This window comes from Brassica napus, chromosome C9 (genome assembly GCF_020379485.1).
Source record: "Brassica napus cultivar Da-Ae chromosome C9, Da-Ae, whole genome shotgun sequence".
Lineage (NCBI taxonomy): Eukaryota > Viridiplantae > Streptophyta > Magnoliopsida > Brassicales > Brassicaceae > Brassica > Brassica napus.
In genome coordinates this window covers 57,025,425-57,038,580 of record NC_063452.1, presented here as the reverse complement: position 1 = coordinate 57,038,580, position 13,156 = coordinate 57,025,425, and the positions used below count along the sequence as shown (strand labels likewise).

The following is a 13,156-nucleotide window of genomic DNA, read 5'->3' as shown; positions in this document are numbered from 1 at the left end:
CATCGTCGGTGCTTCTGAACATTCATTATCTCATCTCCTGCAGCAAGAAGGTCTCGATGGAGCCTACGCTTCGACTGGCCTTTCCTTGGATTCTCTGGCACATATGGAAAACAAAAAACCTTTACTGCTTTGAGAAAAGAAGAAATGAACCAACCAACACCCTTGGAATGGCTTTAGAAGAAGCTGCAATCTGGCTGCGGTTGAATGGCTTTATACCTCACGACAACCCTGAGATAGTGGTTGAAGAAATCCCCGCCCCAAGTTGAAGTAAGCCTCGCCCTGGAGTTTTGAAATGTAACATTGGATCTGCGTGGTTGGCAACTAATGGAAATGGAGGTGCATCCTGGATTACAAGAGACTCGTATGGCAAAAGCAATGTTCCACAGTAGACGCCCTTTGCTGGCATATGATCTCAACTGGAAGCAGAAATCACCGCAATGGTTTGGACTGTTGAAGCTACCAGCAATCTACGTTTATCCAGAGTAATAATAGAATTCTCAACGACGCAGATTCCAATCATATATGGCTACAAATGGCCCAGGATGGTTGGACTCTCATATCAGAAGAGAAGCGTTAGGAGTGGTCTGATTCATCATCTATCAGTTTTCTCAGAATCTCAAACTTACCTTTGAGCAGGAAGAATTCTGATGAGCTCTATCTTTGTTGTGTTTTTATTGTTGGCACCTACTGGAGGCCGTTATTTCGTATTTCTGAATTGAGTAGTTTGTTAGACTGTGTTTTTAACTACAACCGGTTTGGTTGCTAGTTCCCTTGAGATTATTTTCAATGACAAAAAAAAAAGATTAATTTTGTGCAAAGAGTGGCCTTTAGTTCTTAAGAATAGTTTTCACTACTTCGATTGTAAGCTTACTTATACTATATAGTTTCATCCACATGTAATCTAACAGATGTGTTTGGAGTTTTTTTTAATTGCTTTTCTTATGTGGGTTCACATACTATTAAAAGTAGAATTATTATGAACATAGGTGAGATCTTAATCTAACAAGTAATCAACTAATCATTTTCGACTAATACTATGTTCAAGTTGTTACCTTTTCTGTTTTAACAGAACAACAAGATCAATTAAAATTACAAGATCAAAGGATATGGTTATTTTCTTTTTATCTCATATAAGAGAATTACATAAACAGATTTTTATTGTTATAAAATAATAAAGCAGCATATCAAAGTCTTATAAAAATTGTTTTTTAGAAATACACATCTCAGAATCTGGTAACACCATGCTCTGTCGATTGTTGTTTTGTTCCCTCTAACAATTGATTTCAGTTGTTATCTTTTGTTGGGGAAAACTAATCTCTAACCATCAACACATAATTTGCCAACAACCAGAAACTAAACAAACTTCTTTGCAGTATAAATAACGAATCAAATTCAAATTCAAAATAATCAAAACAAAAAACAAAGACAACAACAACAATGGCTAGATCCATATCATTGTGTATCTTCTTCTTATTCATTTCTTGGATTCCAAAGCTAACCACAAGCTACCCTCTCTCCACAAAATCTAGATGGATCGTGGACGAGAAAGGCCAAAGGGTGAAGCTAGCCTGCGTGAACTGGCCGGCTCATCTCCAGCCCGCGGTGGCCGAAGGACTAAGCAAACAACCATTAGATTCCATCTCCAAGAAGATTGTCTCAATGGGATTTAACTGCGTTAGGCTCACTTGGCCTCTTGATTTGATGACTAATGACACATTGGCTCTTAAAGTTACCGTCAAACAGTCTTTTGAAAGGTTGAATCTGCTTGATGATGTTCTTGGCATTCAAACTCACAATCCCAAAATCCTTAACCTCCCCATATTCAATGCATTCCAGGTAAAAATAGTGGTACAGCATTGGTTTTATCTATCCAGATAAACTGGTTTTGTGTTGGCTTTGTGTTACTAAATGATTCGAAACAACAACAAAAACTAACCGAAGTTGTCAAATCAAATAAAATAGAGCCATTCCAATAGAATTCTCAACATAATGGAAATACTTCTCTATATATTTCGGTTTTAGACACACAACTTAATGAAACATTCGTTTTGGCTCTTAAATTTTAAAGAGCTAGTATACATCGATCATATAATCCCAAATTGTCGAATTTTCAAATTGATATTAACCATAGGTCCACTAAATCTCTGATCCAACCCTCCCCTATATATAGACATGTTTAATTTATTTATATTTAATATCAGGAAGTGGTGTCGAACCTTGGACAAAACGGAGTGATGGTGATACTAGACAACCACTTGACAACGCCAGGATGGTGTTGCAGCGACAACGACCTCGACGCTTTCTTCGAATACCCTAACTTTGATCCCGCCGTCTGGGCCAAGGGATTGAGCAAGATGGCTTCTCTTTTCCGCAATGTCACTAATGTCGTTGGCATGAGCCTTAGGAACGAACCACGTGGTACCAGAGATTACCCTAACCTCTGGTTCAAGTAAGTACGCATTTCAGATTACCTATACGTCATTTAGAATATAAACAAGCATGTTCGCACACATGAAAATATTTGAAATGACTACTTAAAACTATTTATCAAAAATAAGATATGTTCGCACACAGATTTAGGTAAATGTGTTTGGACCTTTTGTAGTATTTTCATTATTCACATATATAAGAAAACAAGTACATGCATGCATGCATGAGCATTAAGCTGTAAATTATTATCTTCTTATATTTTGAGAAACGCTAAGCTGTAAATGGTTTACGTGAAGGTACATGCCAAAAGGAGGAGAAGCAGTACACGCAGCAAACCCTGACGTCCTAGTCATCCTCTCCGGCATCGACTACGACACAAACCTCTCTTTCCTCCGTGACCGCTTCTTCAACGTCAGCTTCACCGACAAACTCGTCTTCGAGCAACATTGGTACAGCTTCTCCGACGGTCGTGACTCGTGGGAAAAGCACAACTCTAACGATTTTTGCGCGAAAATCATCGAGAAAGTCACACATAACGGAGGATTCTTGATCGGGAGAGGCTTTCCTTTGTTCTTGACTGAGTTTGGGGCTAACCTGAGAAGCGGTGACGTTAGCGGAAACCGGTATATGAATTGTTTGGTGGCTTGGGCCGCGGAGAATGATTTAGATTGGGCGGTTTGGGCATTAACCGGAGATTATTATTTGAGAACCGGTCAAAAACATATGGTTGAGACTTTTGGCGTTTTGGCTCCTAATTGGAAAGACGTCGCCAACTCTACTTACCTGCAAAAACTCTCCGGAATTCAACTTCCAGTTAGAGGTCAGACTTCTTTTTGAAAGAAAGTGGAATAATAATACGATTTTGGAATGAAAACTATAATTATTATTTGAATATTACCAAAAAAACTATAATTATAACTCAAAATCGTTAAAAATGAATTGAATCCTATATAGATAGATATTTGGATCCTATAAATATATAATGACAGATTAAAAGTTATAACTCAATTTTCCTAGATAATCCTGAATTTGACCAAAAACATTCATAATCCTGAATTTTATTATTATGTTAATTTTAATTTCTTAAGTTAAGAAACATCCAAATAAAATGTCTAGGTTTCGATCTTAATATATATATATACACCTCTTATGATAATATTTGTTTTTGGACTACCAAGATTGTGTTCATACCCCCCCCCCCCCCCCCCCCCCCCCCCCCCCCCATAATTAAATTTATATTATCATTTTCGTACCACGTCTAGTGCTTTGTTCAAAAAATCCCCTAACGGGACTCTGAAAAATTTAATTGCGATACAAGTATCGTGTAAGTGCAATATCAAGAACCGTGAATGTCCAAATAATGTTATGAATATGTACGTTTGAGCTAAATATATAAATCTTTGTATATCTGCAGGACCCGGTTTACAATCCAAAAAACTTCTCTTCCACCCAACAACCGGCCTTTGCGTCACCAGTAATCTCTCAAACAATTCACCTACACTTCGATTGGAACAATGCCGTAAAGCCGAGCCATCAACCTTTAATCCCAGTGAAGGTATTCTCTGGAGTAACAAAATGTGCGTCGAGGCTCCAGATGCTGTTGGACAGAAAGTGAAGCTTGGAGTTGACACTAAGTGCTCTAAGTTGGGACAAACCTCAGCTACTCACATGCATTTGTCGTTTAAGACAACAAGTAATGGTTCGTTGCTATGCCTTGATGTGGATGAACGTGACAACAGCATCGTCGCTAACCCTTGCAAGTGTTTGACCATGGATGCTTCTTGTGATCCAGCGAGCCAATGGTTCAAAGTTCTTTAAATTCTTTTTTATATGTTTTATTTCGGAGAAAAAAATGCATTTGTAATCAAGACTACGATCGAGCCGGTTTATCATAATAATTTCTCAAATTCAAAATACCTAATGGCAGCTCAAATAATCACAATTTCAAATATAGAAAAATAAAAATGACAATGGTAGTTAAAGAAAGGGAAAAATTATAAGAATATGTTACTAAGTTTTGTGAAACTTTTTAATACTTAAACTTTTTTGGCACCCAGTTAAATACATGAATTAAATATTTTATACATTTTAATACATTAAAATTTTAAACTTTTGTTCATTTTTATACTCAAACTTTGCTTATTTTAATTAAAAATATTTATAAGTTTCACACGAAACGAAAAATATGTAAAATTAAGAATTAAAAAAAAACTAATTTTAATTCAAGTTTGAAAAGTTAACGTAGCTAAATTTTGGATAATTTTAAATTATGGAATAAAATTTTGTAGTTTTAATATAAATTTGAATTTTTAAATTTAAAACTAATTTATTTTGCATTCAAAATTATGTTTTTTTTTTTACATTTTTAAAATGTTTTCCACAATTTAGTTACTTTATTCCTAAAAACTTAAAATAAAATACAAATTTAAAAGATTTTTTATGAATTTTATCCAAACATTTTGTTTATTCATTCATTTTTGCTGTGCATTTACATAAACATTCTTCTTCTTTTTTTGTGCAACCTCATACATATTCTTTGGGCTTTTTGCAGAATTGACCTATAACTTAAAGTCAAACACAAAACTAACCTCCTTTTTTTTTGAAAATTGGTTTTGCCCTATTCACCCCACAAGTTCATATAATTTACGAAAATGCCATCAATTTTTTTTTTCTTTTTTTTTTTCGAAAATGACATTTTTACTCTCTCACCCTCATCATCTTCAAGTAATTACAAGATTGCCATTGTCATCAATACCACAACCACCATGAACAACCAATTTGAAGCTCTTAATGCTCCCAAAATCGATTTACTCTTCTTCTTTTTCCATCCTTGTGAACTAAACACAACATATCTCTCACTTTCTCTCCACAATGAGCTAAAAAACCCAAGATTTTGATTCTAAATTTTTTATGGTTCATAGAGTCATAGAAGCTAACGATTCTGGGTGGGTTACTTTCGTTTGTGATTCTGTGTGCTTGGAGAAGCCTTATGTATGCTAAGGAACTTATCTCACCAATTTAAGGTATGACATCGAGTTTTTTTCCAGATCTGTTCATCAGACGACTTACTTGGGAAGTCTTTTGGCTGTAGACAACTTACCTGGAAGTCGTCTGGTCAACGCAGAGGTTATTTTTGCAATTGACTTTGAAATCTGTAACCTGAGACGACTGAAAGTTAAGTCGTCTGTTTTTGTTTGGTTTCAAAAAAATTTCCAAAGAACCTAGACGACTTACATTTCAGTCGTCATAGGTTAGTTTTGCATTTGACTGGATAATTTCAGAAGTTTGACTTCCCCAGACGACTTACATTTCAGTCGTCTGGCGAAAATTAAAATAATAATATTTTTTAAAAGTAGACGACTTATAGTTAAGTCGTCATAGGTTAGTTTTGCAATTGAAAAAAAAAACTTCAAAATTTAATTATACACAGACGACTTATAATTCAGTCGTCCACGAGACGACTTACTTGTAAGTTGTCCAGGATTTTTTTCTGAGATTCTGGTCAAACCTCATAAATCCTGGACGACTTACATTTCAGTCGTCTCGTGGACGACTGAATTATAAGTCGTCTGTATATAATTAAATCTTGAAGTTTTTTTTTTCAATTGCAAAACTAACCTATGACGACTTAACTGTAAGTCGTCTACTTTTAAAAAATATTATTATTTTAATTTTCACTAGACGACTGAAATGTAAGTCGTCCAGAAAAGTCAAACTTCTGAAATAATCCAGTCAAATGCAAAACTAACCTATGACGACTGAAATGTAAGTCGTCTAGCTTTTTTGGAGTTTTTTTTTAGCCAAACAATAGTAGACGACTTATTTTTCAGTCGTCCGAAATAACAGATTTCAAAGTCAATTGCAAAAATAACCTCTGCGTTGACCAGACGACGTATAGTTTAGTCGTCTGGACAACTTAGATTGAAGTCGTCCGCGTCTTCTCCGCTAGTTTTTAAGTCTTCTACGTTAGTTTTTGAATAACTTGTATTTTTAAGAGTGATAAGTAACTTCAAGATATGTAAAACTCATATTTACAAAATATGTTCTCTCCCTTAGTTTTACTAAATTTGACTAAGTTTTTCAACGCAAACTTATAATAAAATATGATATGCTTTGACTAGTTACTATTGTTTTTTTCCATCTCTTAAGTATTATTGTTATAGACAATAATGATGACTATTGTTATGAGTTGGAAGAAGGGTTAAAATGCTTCTTAAAATGTTGTATCAATATAAAGCTACCAACATTCTTGTTTATTAAGATGAGAAAAAGGCCATTGGAGTTTATTATTGCATATGAGAGATCCAAAGATAAGAAAAAGGCTACTGAAGTCTATTATTTCATTGATTTGTAAATGTGTAAACACATTGTTAGCACATTTAATACATCTTGGAAAACATTATTACTGATTTTACAAAAAATTCACAACTAAAAGAGTAGACATGCAATTCACAAAACAGACCACAAACAAAACTATTATAGATCATTCCTCTACAAAGACAAGCTTGGATTCCACTTGAGTAGACAAGACCACACGACTTTTAAGAAGTCCAGACGACTTCTAAGAAGTCCAGACGACTTCCAGGAAGTTCAGACGACTTTGTCAGAAGACTTTTAGGAAGTTCAGACGACTTCCAGACGACTTTACAGGAAGTCCAGACGACTTTACAGGAAGTCCAGACGACTTCCAGACGACTAACAGGTAAGTCGTCCCAGAAGTCTTCCAGATTTGAAAAACCTGCATATTAAATCCAGATCTGAAAAACCTGCATATCCAAAAACGTTCAAATGGCTTAAAAACAGAAAAAATGAGTGAAAGATTAGATAAATCTACCTTTACAGAACACACAAAAATACATATCTAAAAATAATATATCTACCTTTAAATTAGTGGAAGATGAGTACCATCTAATTAAAAACCTGCAAAAAAGATAGATTAGTAAGAAAGACATGAGACAAAACAGGAAAATTCATATAAAGTTTGGTGTTTTCAAGTCAAAGAGATTAGAGTGGGTTTGGAGAGTTTTAGTTTGGGAAAAAAGTAAGAACTTTATACAACAAGAAGTTACCAAATGAAGAAAAATCAGACATAAGAACTTACCAAAATGCTCAGATCTATTATGAAAGGGAGACTTCGTCAGAAGACTTCCATGAAGTCCAGACGACTTCCTGGAAGTCCAGACGACTTCCTGGAAGTCCAGACGACTTCCTGGAAGTCCACACGACTTCCTGGAAGTCCAGAAGACTTCTAAGAAGTCCAGACGACTTTGTCAGAAGACTTCCAAGAAGTCCAGACGATTTCCAGACGACTAACAGGTAAGTCGTCCAAGAAGTCTTCCAGATCTGAAAAACCTGCATATCAACTCCAGATCTGAAAAACCTGCATATCCAAAAACGTTCAAATGACTTAAAAATAGAGAAAATGAGTGGAAGATTAGATAAATCTACATTTATAGAACACACAAAAATACATATCTAAAATTAATAGATTTACCTTTAAATTAGTGGAAGATGAGTACCATTTGATTAAAAACCTGCAAAAGAGATAGATTAGTAAGAAATACATGAGACGAAACTGAAAAATTCATATAAAGTTTGGTGTTTTCAAGTCAAAGAGATTAGAGAGAGGTTGGAGAGTTTTAGAATGATGAACATTACATTTTTGTTGCAGCCATTTGAGAGGAGGAGAGAGAATGTGTAAATTTTTCTTTATATAGGGAGACAAAAAATCCAATTAGGTTAAATATTTTTGACTCAGACGACTTCCTGGACGACTTACATTTCAGTCGTCTGGTGAAGAAATTAAAACAGACGACTTACATGTAAGTCGTCCAGAAGAGTTTAATATTTTTAGCGGGAAATTAAATATTTTTAGCGGGAAACTAAAATAGAAGACTTTCCAGACGACTTACAAGTAAGTCGTCAGGTTTAAATTATTTAAGCGGGAAAATAATTTTTTAAAAAAATTTTAGGCGGGAATATTTGGACGACTTACATGTAAGTCGTCTGTTTTAATTTCTTCACCAGACGACTGAAATGTAAGTCGTCCGAGTAAAATGATCCGGTTCGGTTAAAACGTACATTGGTAAAATTAAAGGTTCGGTACGATGTGGACGACTGAAATATACGTCGTCCGAGTAAATTATTCAACAGACGACTGAAATATAAGTCGTCCACACCCTAAACATAACCCCTAAACTTAATTATCTAATTAAAGACTTCATAAAATCAAATCAAACTTGAAAAGTGTTTACTATACACATAAATAAACACATATAGGTGATAACTAATTTTTGAAAAAAACATTTTAGTTTTCCAAAATCTAACCCTAACAATACATACAATACTACAACATATGTTTGCCAAACTCCTAAACCAAAGTATTTCATGATTCACTACTTCCACTCATCTATCTTCAAAACAAATCAAATTTATCATATCTTAATTTATATCACTTAAAACTGTTTATAATTACTTGATTTTTATTTTTCACGCATCAAAATATTTTTTTACAAGATTTATAAATTATTTTTAAAATAAACCGGTACCAGACGACTTACACTTCAGTCGTCCAGACGACTTCCAACATCTCAGACAACTCAGACGATTTACTAGGGCTATATTCGTAAAAATGGCTTCTGTTTTTTTGTTTGGTCACAAGGGGCTGAGCTGTAATTTCACTAGGCTTTTAGGTTAGTTTTGCATTTGATTCAAGTTTGGGTATAGGTTTGGGGTTAAAATCAAGTTGTGGGTTAGTTTTGGCAAAAACCCCATATTCTTTCTTAGCATTGTGTTTCAAACATAGCTCGATTTTGCAGAGCTCTAATGAAGCTTCAGATTGATGGACTTATTTGCATGCCTTATGACAGAGTGGAGTGGAATTTTTTGGAAGTGTTGATGGAGAAAATGGGGTTCGATCACATTTGGATTACATCCTTCTCAATGGAAACTCTCATGGCTTTATCAGACCTGAACGTAGCATTAGACAAGGAGATCCATTGTCTCCCTTTCTATTCATATTATGCGCAGAAGCCTTGGTTAGTAGACTGAACAACTCTGAGGTTTCTGGCAGGCTTAATGGCATCAAACTTGCGGAATCGTGCCCATCAATCCCCCATTTGCTATTCACGGATGATATCCTGCTCTGTAAAACATCTCAAGAAGAGGCTGCAGAAATCATGAACTGTATCAAGTTGTACGGAGATGCGTCTGGTCAGAGAGTGAACTTCCAGAAGTCTTCTATTATTTTTGGCTCCAAGGTCGAGTTAGAAGCGAAGTTAATAATCAAAACTATTACTGGTATTGACAGAGAAGGAGGAGAAAGCTCTTATCTGGGTCTACCAGAATGCTTTAGTGGCTCTAAAAGGATGCTGTTGAGTTTCATTCGCGAGAAGCTTCAAGGGAGATTAAATGGCTGGTTTGCCAAGGGGGGGGGGGGGGGGGGGGGGGGGGGGGGGGGGGGGGGGTAGGTCCTTTCAAAATCAGTGCTATGGCTCTTCCAATCTTTACCATGTTATGTTTTAAATTCCCTAAAGACGTTTGCGACAAGTTAACAAGCGCAATGGCTCTTCCAATCTTTACCATGTTATGTTTTAAATTCCCTAAAGACGTTTGCGACAAGTTAACAAGCGCAATGATTGAGTTCTGGTAGAGCAGTGGAAGCAATAAAAAGAAGATTTCTTGGGTTGCTTGGCAATGGTTGTGCAAAGATAAAAAATGTTGGTGGTCTAGGTTTTAAAGACTTAGAAAAGTTTAATCAATCCTTGGCGGATATGGAGCAACCCTCAGTCTTTGGTAGCACGCATCCCCAGGTCTTGTTATTTCAGGAGGACAGAGTTCTTGAATAGTTGTGTAGGTACCAGACCGTCTTTAGCTTGGAGAAACATCCTCCATGCATGGTAGAGACCTTCTAAAACAAGGACTGATGAAGGTGGTGGGGAATGGTGAAACGACTAGTGTATGGATGGATAACTGGATAAAAGATCCACTTCCAAGAGCCCCAAAATATAAACAAGAGACGGTTGTGGATTTGACTCTAAAGGTTTGTGATCTCATGACAGATGATCAATGTGGCTGGGATGTGCAGAAGGTAAAGGAGATTGTTGCAGAAGAAGATGTGTCTTATGTTCTTCAAATAAAGTGTCAACGATTTAAGGATGATATATGGCTCTTCCAATCTTTACCATGTTATGTTTTAAATTCCCTAAAGATGTTTGCGACAAGTTAACAAGCGCAATGGCTCTTCCAATCTTTACCATGTTATGTTTTAAATTCCCTAAAGACGTTTGCGACAAGTTAACAAGCGCAATGATTGAGTTCTGGTAGAGCAGTGGAAGCAATAAAAAGAAGATTTCTTGGGTTGCTTGGCAATGGTTGTGCAAAGATAAAAATGTTGGTGGTCTAGGTTTTAAAGACTTAGAAAAGTTTAATCAATCCTTGGCGGATATGGAGCAACCCTCAGTCTTTGGTAGCACGCATCCCCAGGTCTTGTTATTTCAGGAGGACAGAGTTCTTGAATAGTTGTGTAGGTACCAGACCGTCTTTAGCTTGGAGAAACATCCTCCATGCATGGTAGAGACCTTCTAAAACAAGGACTGATGAAGGTGGTGGGGAATGGTGAAACGACTAGTGTATGGATGGATAACTGGATAAAAGATCCACTTCCAAGAACCCCAAAATATAAACAAGAGACGGTTGTGGATTTGACTCTAAAGGTTTGTGATCTCATGACAGATGATCAATGTGGCTAGGATGTGCAAAAGGTAAAGGAGATTGTTGTAGAAGAAGATGTGCCTTATGTTCTTCAAATAAAGTGCCAACGCTTTAAGGATTATATATGGAGGTGGGGTTTCACAAGGAATGGAATTTATGATTCTAAAAGTGGTTACAAAGTTCTGGAGAACATTGAGGAGAGTAACTCTCAACACACAAGTGTACTTCCTCCGCTAGAAAAGAAACTATGGAGTGATCTATGGAAGACAAAAACTTCACCCAAGCTTAGACATTTCCTCTGGCGAGTTCTATCTGGTGCACTTGCAGTAAAACAACAATTGTCTTTCAGAGGCATTCTCACAGACCCGTCCTGCCCTTTTTGTCATCAAGGCCTGGAATCCATATGTCATATGCTTTTCCACTGCCCAATGACTATAGAAGTATGGGATACATCACTCATTCCACTTCCTCAGGCAGGTTTCTCCACATCGTCGGTGCTTCTGAACATTCATTATCTCATCTCCTGCAGCAAGAAGGTCTCGATGGAGCCTACGCTTCGACTGGCCTTTCCTTGGATTCTCTGGCACATATGGAAAACAAAAAACCTTTACTGCTTTGAGAAAAGAAGAAATGAACCAACCAACACCCTTGGAATGGCTTTAGAAGAAGCTGCAATCTGGCTGCGGTTGAATGGCTTTATACCTCACGACAACCCTGAGATAGTGGTTGAAGAAATCCCCGCCCCAAGTTGAAGTAAGCCTCGCCCTGGAGTTTTGAAATGTAACATTGGATCTGCGTGGTTGGCAACTAATGGAAATGGAGGTGCATCCTGGATTACAAGAGACTCGTATGGCAAAAGCAATGTTCCACAGTAGACGCCCTTTGCTGGCATATGATCTCAACTGGAAGCAGAAATCACCGCAATGGTTTGGACTGTTGAAGCTACCAGCAATCTACGTTTATCCAGAGTAATAATAGAATTCTCAACGACGCAGATTCCAATCATATATGGCTACAAATGGCCCAGGATGGTTGGACTCTCATATCAGAAGAGAAGCGTTAGGAGTGGTCTGATTCATCATCTATCAGTTTTCTCAGAATCTCAAACTTACCTTTGAGCAGGAAGAATTCTGATGAGCTCTATCTTTGTTGTGTTTTTATTGTTGGCACCTACTGGAGGCCGTTATTTCGTATTTCTGAATTGAGTAGTTTGTTAGACTGTGTTTTTAACTACAACCGGTTTGGTTGCTAGTTCCCTTGAGATTATTTTCAATGACAAAAAAAAAAGATTAATTTTGTGCAAAGAGTGGCCTTTAGTTCTTAAGAATAGTTTTCACTACTTCGATTGTAAGCTTACTTATACTATATAGTTTCATCCACATGTAATCTAACAGATGTGTTTGGGGTTTTTGAATTGCTTTTCTTATGTAGGTTCACATACTATTAAAAGTAGAATTATTATGAACATAGACGATATCTTAATCTAACAAGTAATCAACTAATCATTTTCGATTAATACTATGTTCAAGTTGTTTTTACCTTTCTGTTTTAACAGAACAACAAGATCAATTAAAATTACAAGATCAAAGGATATGGTTATTTTCTTTTATCTCATATAAGAGAATTACATAAACAGATTTTTATTGTTATAAAATAATAAAGCAGCATATCAAAGTCTTATAAAAATTGTTTTTTAGAAATACACATCTCAGAATCTGTTAACACCATGCTCTGTCGATTGTCGTTTTGTTCCCTCTAACAATTGATTTCAGTTGTTATCTTTTGTTGGGGAAAACTAATCTCTAACCATCAACACATAATCTGCCAACAACCAGAAACTAAACCAACTTCTTTGCAGTATAAATTACGAATCAAATTCAAATTCAAAATAATCAAAACAAAAAACAAAGACAACAACAACAATGGCTAGATCCATATCATTGTGTATCTTCTTCTTCTTATTCATTTCTTGGATTCCAAAGCTAACCACAAGCTACCCTCTCTCCACAAAATC

At 36.0% G+C, this 13,156-nt stretch overlaps 1 protein-coding gene across 1 annotated transcript; it reads left to right on the top strand.

Annotated features, from left to right (window-relative positions):
• Positions 1-1,399: 1,399 nt before the first annotated feature.
• LOC125593099 (glycosyl hydrolase 5 family protein-like) lies at positions 1,400-4,418 on the top strand. Its single transcript, XM_048769102.1, has 4 exons — positions 1,400-1,836; positions 2,202-2,449; positions 2,727-3,250; positions 3,845-4,418. Exons 1-4 carry the CDS (start codon positions 1,438-1,440, stop codon positions 4,246-4,248), a joined length of 1,575 nt encoding a protein of 524 aa, XP_048625059.1. The 5' UTR covers positions 1,400-1,437; the 3' UTR covers positions 4,249-4,418.
• Positions 4,419-13,156: the final 8,738 nt, after the last annotated feature.